The sequence below is a fragment of the Microcebus murinus genome, chromosome 10 (genome assembly GCF_040939455.1).
Source record: "Microcebus murinus isolate Inina chromosome 10, M.murinus_Inina_mat1.0, whole genome shotgun sequence".
Lineage (NCBI taxonomy): Eukaryota > Metazoa > Chordata > Mammalia > Primates > Cheirogaleidae > Microcebus > Microcebus murinus.
This window is the reverse complement of record NC_134113.1, coordinates 99677675-99704729: the sequence shown is the minus strand read 5'-3', so window position 1 is coordinate 99704729 and position 27055 is coordinate 99677675. Positions and strand designations below refer to the sequence as shown.

The 27055-nt window shown below is 45.4% G+C and overlaps 1 protein-coding gene across 7 annotated transcripts in view; it reads left to right on the top strand.

The window, feature by feature from the left end:
- The window catches only part of CACNA1C (calcium voltage-gated channel subunit alpha1 C), a 613935-nt gene that overhangs the window by 554085 nt on the left and 32795 nt on the right, over positions 1–27055 (top strand). For all 7 annotated transcript variants that reach the window (XM_076007801.1, XM_076007799.1, XM_076007800.1 and 4 more), the window contains 4 exons: positions 3729–3761; positions 6832–6960; positions 9213–9278; positions 10417–10508. In XM_076007801.1, the coding sequence (XP_075863916.1) occupies positions 3729–3761; positions 6832–6960; positions 9213–9278; positions 10417–10508 (320 nt within the window). The remainder of the gene's footprint in view (positions 1–3728; positions 3762–6831; positions 6961–9212; positions 9279–10416; positions 10509–27055) is intronic.

Sequence of the window (27055 nt, the reverse complement as noted above, 5' to 3'; positions counted from 1 at the left end):
AGTGCACACTCCTGAGATGCGTGTGACTCCTGGAAGAAAGGCGATTCAGGGATAACAAGGCGATTCAGGGATAACAAGGCCCCCTCTCCCCCCACACACCTTTAACCCACACTGGCTGGCTCCCGGCATGCTGGCCCCAGAAGCCCCTGACCCTGCCATTCCCAGTCCTCTCTGTGCACCAGCCCGATACCGTCCTCCCAACCTCGGCTACCTCTGGGGTCTCACCACCAAAGCCCCACCCGCAGGCCCCTGGCTATCTCCCAGCAGAACTAGCGGCACTGTCCTGCAGATCAAATCGGAATGAGGCTGGCCACGATAAGGGCAGAGAAGCAGGGCCTGGGCAGGACATGGTGCCAGCTGGGCCTGGACCTTCAGGTGCTTTGAAAAGAGATCTGTTACATGGCCGCTCCTCTAAGTCCTAGACAAGAGTTTTTTAAAAAAAACACAGCAAGAGTTGTGAAGTCTTTCACCGGCAGCTGGTGAAAGACTCACGTACTCCCACGACATCGCTTTTGTTGCCTGTTTCAGGGGAGCACAGCATCTCAGGGCCCGGAGGCGGCAGCACGTGGCCCGCGCATGGCTTTTCTGCAGGGCCGAGGGCCAGCCTGCCCTGGAGAAACTGGAAGGGAATCTGCTCCTTCCCGGTTGCCGCGTCAAGGAGAGCGCTGCCACGGCCCTCTGCTCACCTGGCCTCCAGAGAATACCCTGGAAGACAACTTGGTTGGCTGTTCCGATCTAGATATCGACTGCCTGGCCCCTAAACTCTTAGTAATCCTTACCCCTGACTGTATTTCAGAAAAATACTTTTTAAAAACCTTTTTTGTTTTTGAGACAGAGTCTCGCTGTGTCGCCTGGGCTAGAGTGCTGTGGTATCAGCCTGGCTCACAGCAACCTCAAACTCCTGGGTTCAGGTGATCCTCCTGCCTCAGCCTCCCAAGTAGCTAGGACTACAGGCATGCACCACCATGCCTGGCTAATTTTTTCTATATATTTTTAGTTGTCCAGCTTTCTATTTTTTTAGTAGAGACGGGGTCTCGCTCTTACTCAGGCTGCTCTCAAACTCCTGAGCTCAAATGATCCTCCCGCCTCAGCCTCCCAGAGTGCTGGGATTACAGGTGTGAGCCACTGCGCCCAGCCTGAAAAACTTTCATATGGTGAAGAGCTGTTTTCCACTACCTTTCAGTTCTCCAGGGAGAGAAGTGACCCCCAGATATTCCAGGCTACCAAGTAATTCTGAGTTGAGATCCAAAAGTAGGTAGGTGGATGCTAGATGGTCTCTCAAGGTGGTATTTAAGGGGAGCAACAACACAGATGTATGTCTGGGCTACAAATGCTGAGCCTGGACATGACAGCGGCTCAGCTCGCAGAGGATGCACTTGTAGTGGGAGGGCACAGAGACTCGGCGGCTCTGGGGCCGCCTGGGACCTGTCCGGTGTGTCGGTGGCCACGCGTGCTCAGAGGGCAGGGCTGTATCTTCGGCTTCTTCCGCCGTCACCACAGAGAAGCTGCTCAGGGATTGCTTTATGGCTTTGTTGGGCACACTTACTCATTTGTGAGACCAGGCACCGGGTAAACTCACTCCTTGCACGAGAACAGGTTCACTGTGTTAAAGGCTGCGCCGCCGCAGCGAGCCAGCAGCGTGCTCTGAGCGGCAGGCTCGAGGCTCAAGAAACCTTAATCTGAGTCTCCAGACTTTTCTGAAGTGAGGGTCTGTGAGGACTGTCATTGCCTGGGCCAGAGAGCCCCACCACGCTGGCTCTCCACTGCCCTCACAGCTCCCGACAGACATACTGTAAGGAGTGTTCAACTAATACACACTATTAAAGCCGTAAAATATTATCCAGATTATTAGAACAGGCCTAATGCTAAATCTTGAAGTGAAATATCATTTAAATAGATGAGATCTTAAACGGGAGCTATAAAAGGATAAAAAGCAACAAAAGACAGTTAAATGTTTCAGAATCCTAAATGAAGGATCCTGAATATTTAAGAAGTGCAATGAAATAAATAGTTCATTTTTTTAAATAGCTACAAGTTGGTTCAGTTAGGCCAGGTCAGTTCTCAGAAATGTCTCCATTTGGGTCCTATTCAAGATAGGATTGACCCAGAAGACCTTCATGCATTTGCCCAGAATTCTTAGAAGTCATGGGCAGCTGTGACAGTTTTCAGGGTGGACCCGAGATGACAGCAGTGGCCAAGTGTCCTGGGGACCTTGCCCAGAGACCTGGCGTTCTCCACAGTGTGGACAGCCTCTCACACCCCACTGACACCAAAAAACACAGAACTCCTTATCCATTAACATGGAGCCCAAGCACAGGACCAGCCTGGGGGGTGGGCAGGAAGATGCCAGAGGATATGCTAAGCAGCTGTCACATGCCAACAGAAAAGAGGTTTTGGTGCTTTGACAAGAAATTTCTCGTGTGAGTGTGTATGTGTGTGTGTCTTTGCCTATGTTCGTTTCTGTGTTCAATCTTGCCCCAATAGCCAAATTCTAGCGACCCCACACCCTCCAGGCATGTGGATTGACCTGGCAACCTGAAGCAGAAAATGTAACTCAGAGATCTAGATCTAGAATGTTCCGTGAATGACTAGAGAAGTGTCCCTTTTTTCTTCTTCCCTCACCTTAACCTACATGTCCACCATTCCCCAGAAAGGACATCCTACCAACTTGCTATGGATAAAAAGAAAAGAATTTGCTGAGAAATCGTTTGCCAAAGAAGTATTTCAGGCTACAAGCAAATGTCTAGTTGTGCACATTTCCATCCTTCAAAAATTCCATTATATGTTTTTCTTGTTTGTACCTTAAAAACAGAAACACAAGAGCAACATCTGAAAATGGAGAGTAAAAGCCAAGTCAGGAGTTGTAGGAAGAGCTAACAACCAAGACAGTCCAGATCAGTCAGTGGGGAGCCCGAGAGCAGGGCGCTTCCTGGACACAGGCGCGGGGCCCTGGGAAGAGGGGCCCGGGACACTCGCCTGCGCCCGTTTCTTGGCTCCTGTACCAAAATGAGTTCAGCAGTCAGCCCCGTGAGGACAGCTTTTTGGGGTGCTAATAACATCCTAAACTGTGTGCAGAGCTTTCAGGCTTCAGAAACAATCCAGCACTCGTTATTCCATGCCTGTGGCCAGGGCTCCCCATGCCGTAGACTAGCTGAGCTAGACCACCTCCTACCTGAGCCTCGGCTGCAACAACCAGCACGTGTGGAGGGTTTGAGGCCACCTCCTGATGTCCTCATCTTCCTCTAACCCTGATAAACCGTTGCCCTTGGGCTGCTTTGTTTAAGGATATGCAGGCAAGGACGGGCACTGAGGCCAGCAAGACCTCTGTCCTTCAGCTGGCCCTCCCTGGGGATGCTAAAGGGCATGAAGTGCGGGCCCTCAGGGTTATCTTAGAGCTAATTTTTTAAAAAAAACAAAGCTTCCGTCCACAAAACCTTGAGTACCTCATCTGCCCATCTAAAATGGGTGTGAGCTACTAAATTTGTGGCCAGGATGGCATAGGCAGGAAAGTGCCTGTGGCTCCTTGTTAGATGGGGCACCCAGTGACATGGAGCCCTCACTCACGGGATGCCCCAGCGCCTGCCAGGCCCACACTTCCTTGTTCCTTTCACTTGTTTCCTTTTGCTCTCTCCTGCCACCATGTTGCTCCTGTGTTAGCCAAGACCTAGAATAGCAGGCGTCTTCGTGGGGACTCATTACAGCTTATCTCTATCTGCCTTTCTTTAAAGCCAGCTGAACATACCCAATGCTCTCCCTCTATGGTAAGACTGAACCCCCAACCACACTCCCAGCTTCTTGACCCCTTAAAGACCCCCACTCTCCCTGCCCCAACCTCCAGAGTCTCCCGGAGCCCGCCTGGCTCTCGTTGCATGCGGCCACCATGTCTGTCGTGTGCCTTGCCTGCCTGTCCCGGTCTCCTGTGCAGGTGCTGTGTGTGCAGTGGTGTTCTTTCACCTCCCCAAGCTTCCCTTTGGGTGATGATTCACCGCAACCTTGACTATCGAACTAACCACTGGGAGAGAATTGGACCCTAGGGCCTTTTCCTGTTAGATACCCCAACGACTCCACTGGCTAAAGCCTCCAACCTTAATCTGATGTGGGAAATTTGTAGAGGGTATTTAAGACAGCCGTGGTAGGGCCTCCAGGGAAAGGAGGGAAGAGAGAAGTGATCCAGCCAGGAGACACAAGGGCAGACAGTGGCTTCCTGCTGACCGGTATCTATAGCCACTAGCCTCCCTGTTCTCTGAGCGTAAGGCCACACAGAAGGTTTAAGCTGTGCTTTGGTATTAAGAGCATGGTTGAATTTCCAGGCACTCCAACCATGTTTCCCCTTGCATTTTTCTAAATTCCTGAAGTTCATTAAAATTAGACTATAGCCGCTTTTCTGAAGCAAGCTGGAAGCAAAAGACAAGTTCAATTGATTGGGTCACTCCTGGTGTAGGAGTCTATGATTCGAACTGGCTCAACTGATGCCACTCAGTATGACCTTGAAGTCTCCTTGGAACAGCCTCCTCCAAAAGGCTGTGGTCGCACATTTCAAACTGCGTTAAACATGAGTTTTTAAAAGGACCAGTGGGTTGATTCCCTGTGCCCCAGAACCCAGCAGGGTGGAGGCAAGATTTGGTGGGTTGATGGCACTCCCCAAGGCTGCCCACCCCAGACTGGCTGAAAGGCTGCCTGGGAGTACTCTGCCCCAGTGTCACAGCCACAGCCATTTGGATCTGCTGCTGCTCTGCATCGTCATTGTGTTTATTAGAGGAAATTAGCGTCCAAATGGCAACGTGTTTATTCCCCCTCCCAAGCAGCATTAGGAAACTGCAGCATCTGTGGAGGGTTCTGAACAGCAGAGTGAAATTCAAACAGCACACCTGGATTTTGGTGTGCATGTGTTTTTTTGTTTGTTTTGTTTTTTAACTCAGCAGATCCAGAGGCCCCTGTGGCACCAGCTTCTCAAATTCTTGACACTCACAGCTGAAGTTCCCCACTTAAGCTTGTTCTTTCTCCTTTCCAGAACATGGGGGAACTGACAGCTGAGTTAGAAAACCCTAAGCCACCTCTGCATCTTCCTCTGAGGAAACACAGCCTCCTTTTAAGGAGTGAAAACAGAATCTCCAGCAGAAATGGGGGTAGAAATGCAGAGGTTAAGGGCATCGGGGTCTCCAGGCAGGGCCAGGAGGCAGGCTAGGGCTGCTCCCAACCTAGCCCCGGGCACCACGGGGCAGGCCCGGACACCGCCAGCCTGTCCCCTGCCTTGGGAGCCCTAGGAGGAACCAAGGCAGCTCTGAGTTTGCAATATAAGAAATATGCTGCCTCTTCTCCTTTCTGGAGGGTCTGAAAACCAGAAGAGACCTGGCTTGGTTCCATGCAGGGCAGGCATGCTGACATGGAAGCGCTGCCTCTGGACTTCCCGGCGTCCCTCGTGCTCCCACCCTGCATGTGAGGGGATGATGCCCGCTGAAGCCTCCTCGGGAACGGCCACGGCAGGCCATGGCATGAGAGTGGACGAGCCCATGAGAACCTTGGGGCTTCAGTGCCAGTAGGGTTTCCAGGGGGTGTACATGGGACATGGATGTTCCCAGGGAGGGTCTGACCTGGAAATAATAAAAGTAAGGCAAGAGGAGAATTGACACGAGGAGCAGGGAGGGCTCCGATGGCCCCAGTGGATGGAACAGTAACAGGAAGCCACAAGGGTCCGTTCTCTCCTGGTGCCGGCAGGGCTGGGTAAGCTGCACTAGCCCGGGGTGGTGGCAGTCGCTCCCTGGTGGGCTGGCCCCTGACAGGCAGGCGTGGGCAGGAGAGGGGCCAAGGGGGCAGTGGGCCATGCTGTTCTCAGGTCTGGACGCAGAGGGGGACAGGGCAGCCTGTCCTGCCCCCGAGCCCTGGCCAGGCACGTGTCCAAGCCCCTGGGCTCCTCCAGGGCAGCCTCGGCAGCCCGAAGGTCATAGTCCACTCAGGGTACCGGCCTCCGTCCTACCCGCCACAAGGCTCGCTGAGGGAGACGGCCTGCCCTGAGCAGGACCCTGTGGTGCTCACATATCAGGCCCCGGTCTTGTCTAGGATGGGCTCTCTTCCCTTCCCCTGTCCCCTGCCCCCACCCACTCCAGGGTCTTATGCAGCCTGGAGAGGGTTGGAGCACCCTGGAGGCCCCAGGGCCGGAGGAATAGGAACGACAGTGCCAAAGTGAGGGCGGCAGTTCCAGCACTGAGCGCACCCTCCCCAGCCCTCCTCGAGTCCCGTTGGGACAGGGGCTGTGGGAAGTAGAAGGAGGTGACTCAAGACAAGCCAGAGTCCTGAGCAGCCAGGGCGTGAGACCCCTCCGTGGGCAGCCCCCCAGGACCCCGACGTGCGAGCACACCTAGGGCCAGGAGAGAGGCCACCCCCGGGCAGCCTTTTTGCAGAGAGCCAGGTCCCATACAGGGCGCATACCCTCAGCTATGCCAGACAGGAGGGAGGTGGGGACTGCTTCTGCCACACCAGGGCAGAGGCAAGGGCAGCTATGTCTGGGCCTAGAAGATTCCAAGGCATATGGTAGTTCCCCGTGGAATCTTCTGTTGCCCATCCAGGGCACTAAGAATTAGGAATGAAGGGGAAGAGGAGAGGACAGAGAAACGGGGCCTTGGGCAGCTCAGGGGCCTGGGCACAGCTTGGCTCAGTGGAGACCACCAGGCTGGGTGTGGACAGCTGCCCTCCTCCTGGGCAGGGACGGGTCTAGTGCAGCGAGCCCCTCCCTGCCTCCCCCACCGAGGGCTATTTCTCTGAGTGGGACCGCCCCTCTCGCCCCACCGCTTTCTGGCGGTGCTAATTGCACCTCCTGTTGCCGATGGGTTCCAGAACGCAGAGGAAAACTCCCGCATCTCCATCACCTTCTTCCGCCTGTTCCGGGTCATGCGCCTGGTGAAGCTGCTGAGTCGAGGGGAGGGCATCCGGACCCTGCTGTGGACCTTCATCAAGTCCTTCCAGGTAGCCTGAGGGGAAGAGCCTCCACAGCTCCCGGCTGCCCCTGGGCCCGGATGAGCGGCAGGCCCGGGCGAGCTCAGACAGGCCCTCCTGTCTGAGCGCCCGCGGAACACGTGGGCAGCTCCTGGAAGGCCCGCTTTCCCCAGGGTGGGGTGGGGTGGGAAAGTTGGGGCGGGAGGCAGGGGACGCTGAAAGGTCTGTCTTCTCTCGTTTTTTGTATTTTTCTGCAAAAATGTCCTGGACAAAGGGCTTTTGTGGCCAGGAACAAACTTGGAAACCATGGGCCTGGACAGTCTGGTAACCGCTATGGTCCCTCCAATTTTCAGAATCTGTCCCCCCTTTCCACCCCGCGGGCATTTCAGCACTGCTGACCGCACCTGTGTATGTCCTTAGCCCACCTCCAGGCTCCTGGTGTCACTCCCCTCCAGGAGAGGGCCCCCTCCTATGGGCACAGGACTGCTGCGCTGTGTGATTAATTCCTTTTCTCAGCCATTGCTTCCACCTGTAAAAACCGAATAGTGCTCGCCTGGCCAGCTCTGAGGAATGTTATGGAAGTTCGAAGTTAAAGAGAAGCAAAGCTGTCCGGTCACTTGAATTCCTAGAAGATCAGTGTAGAAACGCCTAGATACGGTTTCATGCTTCCTGGGCCTGGTGCCCGTGGAGGTGCCACTCCCACCTCCGGAGACCAGCAGGGACGAGTGGCCTTCCGTGTCCCCTGCCCCGGCCAGCTTGCTTCAGGCTGGAGGATGCAGCCGGGCCGGCTGCAGGGGTGCCCGTGGCTGTAGCTGCCGCCAGGGGAATGGTGGTCTGCCGTGGGCACCGCCTGGAGTCCGGCCCCCCAGGCACAGCTCTCCAGGCAGCCTCCGGCCTGGGACTCCGCCGGGCCAGCAGTCAGGGGCGCAGCCTGGCCCCTCCTAATGGCCAGCCCTCCCCCGACGGGCTGCAGGCTGACTCCCCTGCCCGCGCCCTGCTCAGCGGGGGCTCTGGAGAGTCGGAATCCACAGGCACGAGTGGGCACAGCCCCGGGCTGCCGCGGACGCGAGCGGCCGTGCAGGCCCCACCGTGCGCGCCCTGCGCCCGTTTCCAGGCTGGGCCGCCTGCGAGGCCGCGTGGGCGGGAGTTCCGGTGGTCCCGCAGCGCCATCTGGCGGCGGCGGCGGCTAACACCGCCTCCCCTGGGAGCCCGCGCCCCGCGGCCGCTGGGGGAAGTAGCTGGGACCTGGGAAGTTAAGTCGTCCAGGCTGCCTGGCAGATATGTGGAGTGAATAAAATGTATGGAACCCACCTCTGCAAGGTGTTGCCCTTAAATCATTTAAACTCCACAAAACCCCTGTGAATTAACTATTATTCCCATTTTTCAGATGAGGAGGCAACTCAGAGAAATTAAGTAATATGTCCTAGCTTCTATAGCTAAAAAGTGGAATAAATAGAATTTAAGCCCATGATCTTTCTTTTAAGTGTTTCCTTATTAAATGTTTTAATTACAGGCCGGGCGCGGTGGCTCACGCCTGTAACCCTAGCACTCTGGGAGGCCAAGGCAGGTGGATCATTTGAGCTCAGGAGTTCGAAACCAGCCTGAGCAAGATCAAGATCCTGTCTCTACTAAAAAAATAGAAATAAATTAGCCAGACAACTAAAATATACATACATATATATATATAGAGAGAGAGAGAGAGAGAGAGAGATATTAGCCGGGCATGGTGGCGCAGACCTGTAGTCCCAGCTACTTGGGAGGCTGAGGCAGGAGGATTGCTTGAGCCCAGGAGTTCGAGGTTGCTGTGAGCTAGACTGATGCCATGGCACTCTAGCCGGGGCAACAAACTGAGACTCTGTCTCAAAAAAAAAAAGTTTAATTACAGTAGCAACTCCTGCTCACTGCAGCTAGTGGAACAAGACCAATATGTGTGAAGAAAGGTGTGGCCTGCCTCCCCTGGACCTGTGTCAGCTTGGTGGCATCCTCCATGGCTTTCTCCTTGCCTGTCCAGACCCCCGCAGTGATAGCCCAGGTTCTCTCCTGTGTGCTTGTTTTGCTGGATATCACACCCTGCCCATGACTCTGCAGACAGCATTTGAAACGAAGCTAGAATGAGAAGACAGTGCCCATCTCTCAGGCCCTCTCCCAGCTCCCCAGTACTTTTATGGGGCTCTTGGAAGTGCCCCCTGCCCAAGGCCAAGCAGCCACCGATGGCTGCAGAGCTGGGGACACGGCGGCCGGCGCGCTGCAGCCTCATGACAGCTTTGCACACTTCCTTCCAGGCCCTGCCCTACGTGGCCCTGCTGATTGTCATGCTGTTCTTCATCTACGCTGTGATTGGCATGCAGGTAGGAGGGGCTGTCCCTGCGCTGCCTTCCCTCACTGCGTTCCCGCCACCCTCCTCCCTGGCTTCTCCCTCTTGTTCCTGACTGTCCCTCTCCCTCCTCTTCCATCTTCTGAGCCTAAAGGGTTGTGGGGATTAGAACATCCCCCAAAGGGACATCCCCTAGCTAGCAGGGGGTGGCCAAGCACAGCCCAGAGGCCTCCCTCCCCAGGCCCCAGGCCAGGGCTCTGCTCTTGGTGGAGGATTATGCAGCAGACCCTAGGAGGCACAGCTGTCTTGGGCAGTAGCAGCAAGGTGTGTCTGACCAGCGTCCCTCTTTGTCCAGGCCTCATTGGCCTGAGAACAAACCCCAACCAGTGTCATTCAGAAGAAGCTAGTGACTGAGAGGGAGGCCTGGGGGGAAGAAGAAGGAAAGAGGGAAGGAAGGAATGAACTAGCGAACAAATGAAGGCAGACTGTGCCCCATCGAGCATGCAGCAGATTCCTGGGCCCTCTCCCAGTGCCCACTGCACCTTGTCCCCACACCCAGAGCTCTCCAGCCTCTCCACCCCCAGCTGGGGTCCCAAGATCAGCCTTGGCGACACACTAGCCTGGAGCTCCTCATCAGCAGCTCCTTAAGTAATGTCCCCTGCTTGCTAATTGAAGAAAAACCCAAAGGTCCATAAGCAAAAATCTATTGAAATATAAGAGCTACCATGACGCCCATTGAAGGGTAGCAGCTTCTACTATAAGCATAGCTTTCAAAGGTTAGGGGAAAAAAGGAGGCTTCTGATTTCCAGAATGAATTAAGTTTGCCCAAGCCCCAGATCTCTCACTGTGCATCACTCCAAAATGCAAGGACTAAATTTGGAATAGTGTTTGGGCATATGGAGCTGAAATGACAAAGGAAAGGCCAGTGCACCCGTGTCCCTGGACTGAAGCAGGTCCCGGTCTCTGCGTGCACCTTTTCTCAGCCTCAGCTCCCACTGGGCCACGGGGTTGGGGTCAGACTGAGTGGGGCATCAAGTGCCTGCCAGATCACATCAGGTAGCTCTGTCCAGCTTATAAGCCAGCCAGTTCCAGAATGACCACTGACCAATGGTGGGAAATTAGGACCCCCTCTCTCCACAGGTCACCGAATACCTCTTCCTTCCCTCTGCTAGGTGTTTGGAAAAATTGCCCTGAATGACACCACAGAGATCAACCGGAATAACAACTTTCAGACCTTCCCTCAGGCTGTGCTGCTCCTCTTCAGGTGGGTCTCGAGGACGGGTGCACACGTACGCGCCTGTGTGGCGCTGCTGATAGCCTGGTGTAGAATGAGAGGCAGCTGTCTCCAGGCAAGTGAGAAGGGAGGAGGTGCATGTAGCTCTCTTCTCCTGGACGGGGAGCCATTCATTTCATTGTTGCCTATGACAACTTTCGATGGAGCAGCCCACTGGACACTGACCCTGCTGGTGACCACCCAAAGTCACATGTTAAAAGCGTCCCCATTTGGAATCTGAGCAGGCTCAAAGCCAAGCTGGCAACATGCTGACTTTATGACCTTGAGCAAGACATCTAACTTCTGTGGCCTCAGTGGTCACTCTGCAAGTGTCTGTGCTGTTTGCTGTGGGGGGGCTTTGTCCACATGCACTGAGCTTCACCTTCATTTAAACCAGCCTTGAGTGTTCACGCTTGCTGGAAGGCTGCTGGCCTCATGTGTGACTGGGGAAGGGGTGTGTCTCGTGCCCACCCTGAGTGAGCAGCCACAGCCTGCTTCTCCTCTCTCCTCTGGCTCATGGTAACCCCCTGGGTCTGCCTCAGACTTTGTCTTTCTGACCTTCCTGCTTATCACAGCCTACAGCTCTGGGACCCACATCTAGTCCAGGGCTGGTAGATGATAGGTGACAGCTACTTACCCTATCCCTTGACCACATGACTTCTCAAGTCCATTCTAGCTCATATATTCTACACACTATGGTGCTAGAAGAAGCAGCGAGCCCTTTCTTCTTCCCTGGTGTCCCTTTCCAGAGGGTCCAGGGACTCTCTTTCTGATAGCCCCACCTTCACCATGTTCTTCAGAACCCTTCTCCCCTACCCAATCCCAAGTATCATCAAAATATATCAAAATGGCAGTCTGCCTCCCTCAGACAATAAACTATCAGAACCCAGGGCCACGGTAAGCAGCTGTTTAACAGCCTTAGGCCTCTGCCACGTTTGAATATGGGAGTTGGACACAAATATCAGACTAAACACATAGGTCTATCTTCCCTCCTTTCCCAAAGTCCTTAATGGAAGAAGATATTTTTGAAAAGAATAAATTCGTAACAGTGCTAAGAGGAAAAAGCATGAAAGAATGCTATTGGAGAACCACAAATGTCCAGGAACTCCTAAATGGGAGAGAGCAGTTGGGATTTGATTGACAAAGGAACAAGACCCGAGGAAAGCACACCACCACCAAAGAGGATGAGTGAGGACCATGAAGGATGTGAGAGCAGCCCGGGGACTCTCTGAGCTCAGCATCAGTAGATACACGGCACAGGAGAGGCCTGGGGCCACAGCCAGGCTGGTTTCTCAGAGACTTGCACTTGGAGAGCATTTGTGAATGTTCACAAACTGAAAGCAGCAGTTGGCATCACACCCCTTGGGCTCTTGAGGTCTGAGAGGCAGAGCATGGCCCCCCAGGGGACCCACCCTCAAAGGGAAGCTACCTGCCTAGCCGACATCTTGTCTTTCTTCTGCGATCCCCAGAGATGCTTCTGTGATGAGAACTTGATCCACCAAGATGTGAACTAGGTTCTTGATCACAAAGAATAAGCAACAATAATCCCAAAGTATTTGGGGAAAACCAACATCAAGAAAGAGTGGCACCACACTCAACTAACAGATGAATGAACACCTGAGGAAGAAAAAGAATACATAGAGCCAAAGGATTTGGAAATAAATATAATTCCTATGTTTAGGGAGATTGGAGAACATAACACATCTGTTAAATTAGAAGAAGGGAAAGGAAGTGGAGGCAGCAGCCATTATTAAAAAGAGGAAAGTAAAGCATGAACTTGGGGAAAAAAATACAATCATTGAAATATATTTTAAAAGTAGATGGAAAATATAGCAGAATGGACACAGCTGAAGAGTGAACTAATGAGCTGAAAGATCAAGCAGGGGATTCTCTCATAGAGCCAAAAGGCCAAAGAAATAGAAAATATGAAATAAAAGTTAAGACTTAGAGCTAGACAGATCCCATCGGTGTAATAGAAATTTCAGACAGAACAGGAGGAATGGAGAGAATGAAATAAAGGAATGATCAAATAAAATTTTAAATAAAGAGATGAGCATTCAGATTGAAATGGCCTACTAAGTGCAGAATATGTTAATCAAAAAGACCCTTAGCTAGACACATTGTGATGACTCTTTAGAATACCAAGAATAAAGAGAATAAAGAAAATATCCTAGAAGTTACAAAGAGGAGAAAAGTCCAAAACAATGAAAAGGAAGGAATACTTTTCAACTCATTTTATGAGGCCAGCATTACCCTGATACCAAAGCCAAACAAGGACACTATAAAATTTGAAAATTACAGCCCAGTATCCATGGTGAACATAAAAGCAAAATTCCTCAACAAAATACTAGCAAACTGAATTCAACAGCACGTTAAAAGGATTATTCACCATGATCAAGTGGAATTTAAACCTGGATGCAAGGATGGTTAAACATACACAAATCCATAAATAGGATGTACCACATTGACAGGATGAACAAAAACCATGTGATTATCTCAATAGATTCAGAAAAAGCATGTGACAAAGTTCAACATTCCTTCATGATAAAACTCTCAACAAATTAGGTATAGAAGGAATGCACCACAACACAATAAAGGCCATATATGACAAGCCAAAAGCTGACATCATACTCAGTGGGTAAAAGTTGAAAGCTTTTCCTCTAAGATTAGGAACAAGACAAGATGGTGCCTGGTTTTACCACTTCTATTCAACATAGTACTGGAAGTTCTAGCCAGAGCAATTAGACAAGTAAAAGAAATAAAAAGCATCAAAATAGGCCGGGCGCTGTGGCTCACGCCTGTAATCCTAGCTCTTGGGAGGCCGAGGCGGGCGGATTGCTCAAGGTCAGGAGTTCAAAACCAGCCTGAGCAAGAGCGGGACCCCGTCTCTACTATAAATAGAAAGAAATTAATTGGCCAACTGATATATATATAAAAAATTAGCCGGGCATGGTGGCGCATGCCTGTAGTCCCAGCTACTCGGGAGGCTGAGGCAGAAGGATCACTCGAGCCCAGGAGTTTGAGGTTGCTGTGAGCTAGGCTGACGCCACGGCACTCACTCTAGCCTGGACAACAAAGTGAGACTCTGTCTCAAAAAAAAAAAAAAAAAAAAGCATCAAAATAGGAAAGGAAAAAGTGAAATTGTGTCTGTTTGCCAGTGACATGAACTTATATATAGAAAACCCTTAAGACTCTACCAAAAAAAAAAAAAAAAACCTGTTAGAACTGATAAACAAGTTCACTAAAGTTGCAGGATACAAAATCAACAAACAAAAATAAGTAGTGTTTCTTTACACTAACAATGAACTATCTGAAAAAGAATTTAAGAAATCAATGCCATTCAGAATAACATCAAAAGCAAAATAAAATACCTAGGAGTAAATTTACCTAAGAAGGTGAAAAATCTATATACTGAAAACTACTAAATAAAACATTGACGAAAGAAATAATTGGCAACCCAAATAAATGAAAAGGTATCCCATGTTCATAGATTGTAAGAATTAGTATTGTTAAATGTCCATACTACCCAAAGTGATGTATAAATTCAATGCAATTTGTATCAAAATTCAAATGTTATTTTTCTCAGAAATAGAAAAAAATCTTAAAATTTGAGTGGAACCACAAAAGACCCTAAGCAGCCAAAGCAATCTTGAGTAAAAAGAACAAAGGTAGAGGTATCACACTACCTGATGTCTATTTCAAAGCTATAACAACCAAAACAGCATGGTACTAGCATAAAAACAGATACATTGTCCAATAGAACAGGATCAAGAGCCCGTAAATAAATACATTCATTTATAATCAATTGATTTTTGAGAAACATGCCAAGAACACAAAGTGGAGAAAGGACAGTTTCTTAAATAAGTGGTATTGCCAAAGAGGAAAAGTGAATTACTTTCAAAAGCATCGATTAGCATTAGACCTCTCATCAATAAAAGTGTATACTAGAAAACAATATGTTTAAAATTATGAGTAAAATATATTTTTAAAACTAGACTCCTATATGCAATCTAATCAGCGTTGAAGTAGCAAAGCAAAATGAAGACATTTCCAGAAGTATAAGAACCCAGAAAGTTTGCTTCTCCATATAACCCTTCCTTGAAGCAATTACACAAGGATGTTTTTCCACAGAGTGAAAAATGAATCAAGAAACAAAATGAGCAGAGTAATAATATGAATTTAAAAAATACAAAGTATATAGTGATGAGTTATGAACAAAGAAATTAGAGTAAGTCTAAGTAATTGTTAAGGGAAAATGTCCAAAAGATTGATAACAATTTGGAAGTAAAATCCCATATTATCTCAACAAAGTAGGAAGTAAGATTCTTCTCTTGTTTAGGGAGAAGAAATGGATAGTGATTAACTCTATACATAACTAAGTGAAAAGTGTGTATAAGTACAGATGTTAAATATTTAAAGGTCAACCATTAGGAAAATAGAAATGGAATGTGTACATACCAAACCATTAGAGGAAAAAAGTGGACCAAAAAGGCCTTAGCAATTCATCAAAGGGAAGGAAAAGCAAAAGTAGCAAATAAATAAAATAAAATAAAACATTAACCATCGAAATTAGAACGATAAAATAAGATGGCAGGAATAAGAAAGATATTAATCATTACTAAAAAATTAAATGAGTTAAATTTCTCTATTAAAAGAGATACTCTAATGTTGGCTTGCTAGATTAATGAGAAGCAGAAAAGAAAGGACTCTAATAAGTTCAATCAGGAATGAAAAAGGAGAAATTACAACTAAAATCACAGAAACACAAAATATCTATGAATACTATAAAAATCTCTATGCACATAAACTTGAAAATGTGGAAGAAATGGACAAATTCATAAAAACACATAGCCTCCCTAGGCTCAATCAGGAAGAAATAGAGATAGAAAATGGTGGACGAGAAACACCGCCAGACAGAGTGTCTCTGCAGAAAAGGCAGATGCTAGGAGAAATTAGAAGAAAAAAGCAAGCAGACGAGCCTACATCAGAGGAGGGTCGGAAGGAAGGGTACCTGAGACCACAGGAGACTCCACGAGAGTAGGTAACAGAGGAGAACTGGACACAGAGACATCCTGAGTAGCCTGGAGACCAGTGGCAAGGGTAGGTGCAGCGGTTAACTTTCCCCTCTCTTGCATCTTGGACTGCCGGTGGGCTCCCCAGAAGTTGGAGAGACCTGTGGACACCAGCCCAGAGACGGCCACCGCTAGCGAGCGGTAAGCCTGTAGTGGACGTGGCACCAGGCTCCCAACTCCCTCAGGGCACCTCCCTGTGCACAGACCCGAGCTGCGCGGCAGGCGCCATATTGCCTCATTCTCCCCTCCCCCTTCCCTATCCGCAGCTGCCGAGAGAGACAATATAGCCACCAGCTGGAGGCACCTCCAGAGAATAGAACCTTTCCTTTTGGGGCCCTTCAGCTGACTGAGGGGAACTGAGACTGTGAGCTCCCTACCTGCCAGCCCTCCCAGGTGCTGCTGGCCCGGTGATCCCAGGAGAACGGGGCAGACCCTAAGGCTGAGAGACATAGACCCAGCTTGGGCTCCCCGTGGGTGAATTGGGACTGGCACTGCTCTCCCTGGTGGGGATATAGTTTGAATTCTGGGGCCCAGAGGTCAGACCTGCAGACCAGATCCCGTGCACCCAGGTCTTATATTGTCCGGGGAACAGAAGAGATATACGTGAACAGCCTACTGAGGTGTGTGTGCCTTCAGGGGCATATTAGCGTCCTTGAGGATAAAACTTCCCCCAAAGGGGGGCCGTGCGCCCAGCCCAGGTGGCGTTCCTATGCAGGGAACCCCCCAGCTGGCATCACAGCCAGGGGAGGCCTGATGGCGTGTGGACTAGCCTGCTGGCAGAGGCCCAGGAGAAGCCACAGAGTTGGGGAGGGTGGAAAGAAGCAAGGCCCGCTACAGACTGCGGGTCTCAGACGGCCCCACCCCCACACACACAGACTTTCTGACTGAGCAGGGCCATTCCAGCCCCTCCCTGACAGCTTTTCCTGGAAGCAGGAAACAGAACTTTGACCCCTGCTAACAGCATTGGTGGTGCCTAAGGACAGGCTTACACAACCCAGCTCCACCCAGACCAGCCCTCACTGAGGGGGAGAAAAGGACAAACCTGGAAGTCCTAGGGCCCCACCAACCACCTGAGGCACTAGAGTGCCTCTTCAAGGGAAAAGAACTGGATACAAGACCCAAAAGCAATAGTGTAGCCTGTTCCTCCGAGCAAGCACCACCTACTGACAGGGAGGACATTCTGCACACCCTTTTCACAGTACCTACTGACTCATCATACAGGGAGTGGTCGAATCTCACCCACAAATACCACCTACCAGCTCAGAGACTAAACAGGGCATGTCAATACCAAACAAAAACCTAAACGCAAGAAGCAACAACTGAGCCAGATGGGAAGAAATCAGCGAAGGAACGCTGGAAATATGAAGAACCAAACAGAAGCCACACCCCCAAAGAGGAGCACCAGCCCCTTAGAAACGGACAACAACCAAAATCAGGCAACCAAAATGACAGAAGAGAAATTTCAAACGTGGAGCATAAGAAAATTCAATGACCTGCAAGAACAACTGGATAACCACCACAAAGAAAACACAAAAAGACTCCAGGACCTGGAACACAAATTCACTAAAGAAATTGAAACAATGAAGAAAAGTGTAACTGAACTCCTAGAAATGAAGAATCAATTCAGGGAAATACAAAACACAGTGGGAAGCCTCAAGAACAGGGTAGATCAAACAGAAGAAAGAATCTCAGAGATTGAAGATAACATCTTCCAATTAAATAAATCAATCACAGAGATAGAGCAGAGAAACAAGAGCAAAGAGCAAAGCCTACAAGAGATGTGGGATTATGTGAAGAAACCTAATGTGAGGGTCATAGGGTTACCAGAAGGGGAAGAAGAAAACACTCAAGGGTTGGACAAACTATTTGAAAATATAATAGAGGAAAATTTCCCTTGCTAAAAATCTCCAGGTACAAGTTCAAAAAGCTCAAAGGACCCCTGGGAGATTCAATGGAAACAGGAAGACATCACAACATGCAGTCATCAGACTGACCAAAATATCAACTAAAGAGGCCCTTCTATGAGCTGTAAGACGAAAGAAGCAAGTACCATACAAAGGAAAGCCAATCTGAATAACGCCAGACTTCTCTACTGAGACTTTACAAGCAAGGCGAGACTGGGGCCCCATTCTCACTCTTCTGAAACAGAACAGTGCTGAGCCTAGAATCTTATTCCATACAAAACTAAACTTTTATATGAAGGAGAAATCAAGACATTCTCAGATAAGCAAAGACAGGGAATTCACCAAGACAAGACCAGCCCTTCAAGAAGTACTCAAAACAGTGTTACCCATGGATCAGCACAATAAACACTCATGGATATAAATCTACTCAAAGCTAAAGATCAAAGCCCAGATACCACAATGGCTCAAGAGAGAAAACAAAGCAACGAAGTTCAACCCAAAATAATGAACAGAAATCTGCCCCACCTATCAGTTATCTCAATAAATGTGAGTAGGGCCGGGCGCTGTGGCTCACGCCTGTAATCCTAGCTCTTGGGAGGCCGAGGCGGGCGGATTGCTCAAGGTCAGGAGTTCAAAACCAGCCTGAGCAAGAGCGAGACCCCGTCTCTACTATAAATAGAAAGAAATTAATTGGCCAACTGATATATATATAAAAATTAGCCGGGCATGGTGGCGCATGCCTGTAGTCCCAGCTACCCGGGAGGCTGAGGCAGAAGGATCACTTGAGCCCAGGAGTTTGAGGTTGCTGTGAGCTAGGCTGATGCCACGGCACTCACTCTAGCCTGGGCAACAAAGCGAGACTCTGTCTCAAAAAAAAAAAAAAAAAATTTAAAAAAATTTAATAAATGTGAGTGGCTTGAACTCCCCACTCAAGATATATAGGCAGCTGAATGGATAAAAAAAACACCAGCCAAGTATCTGCTGCCTTCAGGAAATACATCTAACCTGCAAGGATGCAGTTAGACTAAAGGTAAAGGGGCGGAGAACAATATTTCAAGCAAACAGCCAAAAGAAAGCTAGCATGGCAGTGCTGATTACAGATAACTTAGTTTTTAAATAAAAAATAATAATAAAAGACAAAGAAGGTCACTATATAATGGTGAAGGGTACAGTTCAACAAGAAGACATAACAATTCTAAATATATATGCACCCAACCTTGGTGCATCCAGATTCATAAATCAAACTCTACTTGATCTAAACAAATGGATAAACAACAACAGCATAATAGTCAGAGACTTTAACAGCCCACTGACAGCACAGGACAGATCCTCCAAACAGAAAATCAACAAAGAAATAATGGGCTTAAACAGAACTCTAGAACAAATGGACCTGTCTGACATTTATAGGACATTCTACCCCAAAACCATTGAATATACATTCTTCTCATCAGCTCATGGGTCATTCTCTAAGATTGACCATATCCTAGGACACAAAGCACGTGTCAAACAATTTTAAAAAATAGAAATTATACCATGTTTCTTTTCAGACCACATGGAATAAATGTAGAAATTGATCGTAACAGGAGTTCTCATTTCTACACAAAGTCATGGAAACTAAACAACCTTCTGCTCAATGATCACTTCTTAAACAAGGAAATCAAGATGGAAATCAAAAGATTCTTTGAACTAAATGACAAAGGTGACACAAGTTACCAAAACCTGTGGGACACAGCTAAAGCAGTCCTGAGAGGAAAGTTTATTTCCATAAATGCCTATATACAAAAGTTGAAAAGATTACAAATAGACAACCTAATGAATCGTCTCAAAGAGCTGGAAAAAGAAGAACAGACCAACCCCAAACCCAGCAGAAGAAGTGAAATCATTAAGATCAAATCAGAACTAAACAAAATTGACAACAGGGAAACTATACAGAAGATTAATAAAACAAAAAGTTGGTTCTTTGAAAAAATAAACAAAATTGACACACCATTGGCTAGACTAATGAAAAGCAGAAAAGAAAAATCTCTAATAAGCTCCATCAGGAACAATAAAGGAGAAATGACAACTAATGCCACAAAGATACAAGATATAATTTGTGAATACTACAAAAATCTCTGTGCGCACAAACTGGAAAATGTGGAGGAAATGGACAATTTCTTAGAAACACACAGCCTCCCTAGGCTCAACCAGGAAGAAATAGAATTCCTGAACGGACCAATATCAAGTACTGAAATTGAAACAGCAATAAAAAACCTTCCTAAAAAGAAAAGTCCTGGACCAGATGGTTTCACACCTGAATTTTACCACATCTACAAAGAAGAACTGGTGCCTATCCTGCAGAAATTATTCCACAACATTGAGAAGGATGGAACCTTCCCAACACATTTTATGAAGCGAACATAACCCTGATACCAAAACCAGGAAAGGATGCAACAAAAAAAGAAAACTATAGACCAATATCCCTTATGAATATAGATGCAAAAATTCTCAACAAAATCCTAGCCAATCCAATCCAGGTGCTTGTCAAGAAAATAATCCATCACAACCAAGTGGGCTTCATCCCAGGGATGTAGGGAAGGTTCAACATATGCAAATCTATACATGTAATTCACCATATAAACAGAAACAAAAACAAAAACCATAGGATTCTCTCAATAGATGCAGAAAAAGCATTTGACCAAATTCAACACCCTTTTATGATAAGAACGCTCAACAAAATAGGAATAGGCGGGACTTACCTAAAATTGATACAAGCCATATATGACAAACCCACAGCCAATATCATACTGAATGGGGAAAAATTGAAAGCATTCTCACTTAGAACTGGAACAAGACAAGGTTACCCACTCTCTCCACTTCTATTCAACATAGTGCTGGAGGTTCTTGCTACAGCAATCAGACAAGAGAGCAGAATTGAGGGCATCCAAATGGGAGCAGAAGAGATCAAACTCTCACTGTTTGCTGATGACATGATATTATACCTAGAAAACCCCAAGGATTCAACCAAGAGACTCCTTGATCTGATAAATGAATTTGGTAAAGTCTCAAGATACAAAATCAATACACAGAAATCAGAGGCATTCATATTCTCCAACAACAAGTGAGAACCAAATCAAAGACTCAATTCCCTTCAAAATAGCAACAAAGAAAATAAAGTACCTAGGAATATATTTAACTAAGGAGGTAAAAGACCTCTACAGGGAGAACTATGAAACACTGAAGAAAGAAATAGCAGAGGATGTAAACAGATGGAAAAATATAACATGCTCATGGGTCGGCAGAATCAACATTGTTAAAATGTCTATACTACCCAAAGTGATCTACAGAGTCAATGCAATCCCTATTAAAATGCCATCATCATTTTTCACAGATATAGAAAAAATAATTTTACACTTCATATGGAACCACAGAAGACCCCATATAGCAAAATCAATCCTAGGCAATAAAAACAAAATAGGAGGTATCGATTTACCAGATTTCAAACTATACTACAAGGCTATATAGTAATTAAAACATTTTGATATTGGCACAAGAACAGGGACATTGACCAGTGGAACAGAACAGAGAACCCAGATATAAAACCATCCTCATAAAGCCAGCTAATCTTCGAGAAACCAGACAAAAAGATACACTGGGGAAAAGAATCCTTATTCAATAAGTGGTGCTGGGAAAACTGGATAGCCACATGCAGAAGACTGAAACAGGACCCACACCTTTCACCTCTCACAAAAATCAACTCACACTGGGTAACAGACTTGAACATTAGGTGTGAAACTATTAGAATCCTAGAGGAAAACATTGGAAATACTCTTCTAGACATTGGCCTAGGCAAAAAATTTATGAAAAAGACCCCAAAGGCAATCACAGCAGCAACAAAAATAAATAAATGGGACCTGATCAAATTAAAAAGGTTCTGCATAGCCAAAGAAACTGTCAAGAGAGCAAACAGACAACCCACAGAATGGGAGAAAATTTTCACAAGCTACACATCCAATAAAGGGCTGATAACCAGAATCTATGCAGAACTCAGGAAAATCAGCAGGAAAAAAATCAAACAACCCTATCAAAAAGTGGGCAAAGGACATGAACAGAAGTTTTTCAAAAGAAAACAGAATAAAGGCCAACAAACATATGAAAAAATGCTCAACATCTCTAATCATCAGGGAAATACAAATCGAAATCACAATGAGATATCACTTATCTCCAGTAAGTATGGCCTTTATCAAAAAGTCCCCAAAAAATAAATGTTGGCATGGATGCGGAGAGATAGGAACACTCCTACACTACTGGTGGGACTGCAAACTGGTTCAGCCTCTGTGGAAAACAATATGGAGATACCTTAAAGCAATACAAGTAGATCTACCATTTCATCCAGCAATTCCACTACTGGGCATCTACCCAAAAGATCAAATGACACTCTACAAATGGGACACCTGCCCTCAAATGTTTATAGCAGCACAGTTCACAATCACAAAGGTGTGGAAATAACCCAGGTGCCCATCAATACATGAGTGGATTAAAAAATGTGGTATATGTATACCATGGAGTACTATTCAGCTTTAAGAAACAATGCACTTCTTATATATTATAATATATATAAATATAGCACTTCTTATATATTCCTGGATAGAGCTGGAACCCATTCTACTAAGTGATGTATCTCAAGAGTGGAAAAACAAGCACCACATGTACTCACCAGTGAATTGGTATTAACGGATCAACACTTAAGTGGACATATAGGAATAACATTTATTGGGTGTCAGGCGGGTGGGAGAGGCATTAGCAATATATGTAACCTTAACATTTGTACCCCCATAATATGCTGAAATAAAAAATAAAAAGGAGAAATAGAATTCCTAAACAGACCAGTTTCAAGTACAGAAATTGAAGCAACAATAAAAAACCTTCCTAAAATGAAAAGACTTGGACCAGATGATTTCACACCCAAATTTTACCAGACTTACAAAGAAGAGCTGGTGCCTATCCTGCAGAAATTATTCCACAACATCAAGAAGGAAAGAATCCTCCCTAACATGTTTTATGAAGCCAACATCACCTTGATACCAAAACCAGGAAAGAATGGAACAAAAAAAGAAAACTACAGACCAATATACCTTATGAATATAGATGCAAAAATTCTCAACAATATCCTAGCAAATTGAATTCAGGTGCTTATCTAAAAAATCATTCATCACAACCAAGTGGGCTTCATCCCAGAGATGCAGGGGCGGTTCAACATATGCAAATGTATAAATGTAATTCACCACATAAATAGAAGTCAAAACAAAGACCATATGATCATCTCAATAAATGCATAAAAGCATTTGACAAAATTCAGCACACTTTTATGATAAGAACACTTAGCAAAATAGGCATAGACAGGATTTACCTTAAAATGATAAAAGCCATATATGGCAAACCCACAGCCAACATCATACTAAACAGGGAAAAATTGAAAGCATTCCTGCTTAGAACTGGAACCAGACCTTGGCCTCTATCACTTCTATTCAACACAATGCTGGAAGTCCTAGCCAGAGCAGTCAGACAAGAGAAGGAGATCAAGGGCATCCAAATGGGGGCAGAAGAGGTCAAACTCTCACTCTTTACTGAGATATGATCTTATATCTAGAAAACACCAAAGATTCTGCCAAGAGACTACTGGAATTGACAAGTTCAGCAATGTCTCAGCTTACAAAATCAATGTACAGAAATCAGTAGCATTCCTAAATGCCAACAACAGTCAAACTGAGAACCAAATCAAAGACTCAATATCCTTCACAATAGCAGCAAAGAAAATAAAATACCTAGGAATATATTTAATTAAGGAGGTGAAATTATAGGGAGAACTACAAAACACTGAGGAAGGAAATAGCAGAGGATGTAAACAGGTGGAAAACCATACTATGCTCGTGGGTCATCAGAATCAACATTGTTAAAATGTCTATATTGCCCAAAGTTATCTACAGGTTCAATGTAATCCCTATTAAAATACCAACATCATTTTTTGCAGATCTAGAAAAGATAATTCTACACTTCGTATGGGACCAGAGAAGACCGTGTATAGCAAAAGCAATCTTAAGCAAAAGAACAAATTGTGAGGCATCAACTTAAAGCTATACCACAAGGCTCTATAACTAAAACAGCATGGTACTAGCACAAGAACAAAGACATAGATCAATGGAACAGAACTGAGAACCCAGATATACAACCATCCTTATATAGCCATGTAATCTTTAACAAAACAGACAAAAACATACACTGTGGAAAAGAATCCTTATTCAATAAATGGTTCTGGAAAAATTGGATAGCCACATGTAGAAAACTGAAACAGGATCCGTACGTCTCACCTCTCACAAAAATCAACTCACAGTGGATAACAGTCTTAAACCTAAGGCATGAAACTATAAGAATTCTAGAAGAAAATGTTGGAAAAAATCTTATAGACATTGGCCTAAGGAAAGAATTTATGAGGAAGACCCCAAAGGCAATCACAGCAACAACAAAAATAAATAAATTGGGACCTGATCAAATTAAAAAGCTTCTGCACAGTCAAGGAAACTATCACAAGAGCAAACAGACAACCTACAGAATGGGAGAAAATATTCACATGCTACACATTCAATAAAAGGCTGATAAATAGAACCTATATAGAACTCAGAAAAATCAGCAAGAAAAAATCAAACAACCCCATTAAAAAGTGGGCAAAGGACATGAACAGAAACTTGTCAAAAGAAGACAGACTAATGGCCAACAAACATACGAAAAAATGCTCAACATCTCTATTCATTAGGGAAATGCAAATCAAAGCTACAATGAGATATCACTTAACTCCAGTGAGCATGGCTTTTATCAAAAAGTCCCAAAACAATAAATGTTGGTGTGGATGCAGAGAGATAGGAACACTCCTACACTGCTGGTGGGACTGAAAACTAGTACAACCACAATTCACAATTGCAAAGATGTGGAATCAACCCAACTGCCCATCAATACATGAGTGGATTAATATTATCCTGGATAAAGCTGAAGCCTATTTTTCTAAGTGAAGTATCATAAGAATGGAAAAACAAGCACCACATGTACTCGCCATCAAATTGGTATTGATCAACACATGCACAAATAGCAGTAACATTCATTGGGTGTCAGGCAGGTGAGAGGAGGGGGAAGAGGATGAGTATATTCCCACCTAATGGGTGCAGTGCACACCATCTAGGGAATGGGCATGCTTGAAGCTCCGACCTGGCTGGAGCAGAGGCAATATATGTAACCTAAATATTTGTACCCCCTTAATATGCTGAAATAAAAAATAAATTAATTAATTAAAAGAAATCTAGCTCTAGCTTGTTGTAATAGATACAGTAAAACAAAGTAACCTAAAGAGAATTAAAATAAAGGGATGGAAAAGGAATACCACATAATCCTTTCAATGCAGATGTAATAACAATATCAGAAGAAATAGAATTCCAGCTGAAAGACATTAAACAAGAATAAGAGAGATATTTGACACTGGTAAAAGGTATAATTCATCAAGAATATATAACAGTTATAAAACTATATGAGCCTAATAATATAGTTTGGAAATGTATCAATCAGACACTAATAGAACTATAAGGAGAAAATAAACACACACACACACACACAATGGGAGATTTAATAAGCCTGTAGAAAATGACAAATAGATCAAGACAGAAGAAAGTGTAAAGAACATCTAAATACTACAATACCAAATATAACCTATTAATGATAGATTTGTACCCTATAAATTGCAAAACCACACATTCTTTTTAAACACCCAGAAACATTCACAAAAATTAGCCAAGATTTAAGTCACAAAGAACAAATTCTAAAACTTCTCCAACTTCAATATAACAAAATTAAAAATTAACCATAAAAACAATAGATAGCGCTTCCAAAATCTATCCACTTAAAAGATTTAAGTCACTCTTCCGAATAACTCACAGCTGAAACTACAAACTACAGTCATGCTCTATGTAACAACATTTCAGTCGATGATGGACTACATACACAACTGCAGCACCATAAGATTATAGTGGAGCTGAAAATTGTTATTGCCTAGTGACATCATAGCTGTCATAATGTTGTAGCGCAACACATTACTCACATGACGCTGGTGTAAACACCCTACTGCACTGCCAGTCATGTAAAAGTATAGCACAGACGGCTGGGTGTAGTGGCTTACGCCTGTCATCTCAGCACTTTGGGGAATCACTTAAGCCCAAGAGTTTGAGACCAGCCTGGGCAAAATAGCAAGACCCCATCTCTTCAAAAAATGAAAAATCAACTAGGCATGGTGATGCATGCCTGTAGTCCCAGCAACTCAGGAGGCTGAGGCAGGATCACTTGAGCCCAGGAGTTAGAGGTTACAGTGAGCTATGATGATGGCACTGCACTCCAGCCTGGGCAATGGAGCAAGATCCTGTCTCAGAAAAAAAACAAGTATAGCATATACATATACAATTATATGTATATATAGCATAATATGTATATATAGCATATACAATTATGTGCAGTACATAATACTTGACAATGATAATAAATGACTATATACTGGTTTATGTATTTATTACACTATATTTTTATTATTATTTTGGAGTATACTCCTCTACTTATTAGAAAAAAAGTTAACTGGAAAACAGCTGCAGGCAGGTCCTTCAGGAGGTACTCAGAAGAAGGCACTGTCATGATTGGAGACGACAGCTCTATGCATGTCATTGTCCCTGAATGCCTTCCAGTGGGACAGCATGTGGATGGGTTTGGAAGACAGTGATATTGATGATCCTGACCCTGTGTAGGCCTCGGCTAAGGTGTGTGTTTATGTCCTAGTTTTTAACAAAAAAGTTTTTTAAAAAATTAATTGAGAAAAGCTTATAGAACAAAGATATGAAGAATGAAAATATTTTTTCAGCTATATGTTTGTTTGAAGCTAAGTGTTATTACAAAGCCATCAAAAAGTTTTTAAAAAATTAAAAGTTCATAAAGTAAAAAAGTTAAGCTAATGTTAATTTATTATTGAAGAAAGAAAAATAGTTTTTATAAATTTAGTGTAGCCTAAGTGTCCAGTGTGTGTAAAGTCTACAGCACTGCACAGCAATGTTCTAGGCCTTCACACTCACTCACTGACTCACCCAGAGCAACTTCCAGCCCTGCAAGCTCCACTCATGGTAAGTGCTCTGTATAAGTGTGCTGTTTTTTATCTTTTATACTGTATTTTCACTGTATCTTTTCTATGCTTAGATACACAAATACTTGCCATGTGCTCCAGTTGCCTGCAGCATTTAGCATAGTAACAGGCTGTTCAGATTTGTAGCCCAGAAGCAATGGGCTATTCTATATATAGAGCCCAGGTGTGTAGCAGGCTGTACCGTCTAGGTTTGTGTAAGTGCACTCCGGGATGTTCACACAACAGCATCTCTTAACAACTCATTTCTCAGAACACCTCCCCATCCTTACAATTATGTAATACATGATTGTATTAATACTTAAAAATGAGAGAGTGAATTGGATGCTTTTATGTAGGAAAATAGGAATTACAAAAATTATCTTA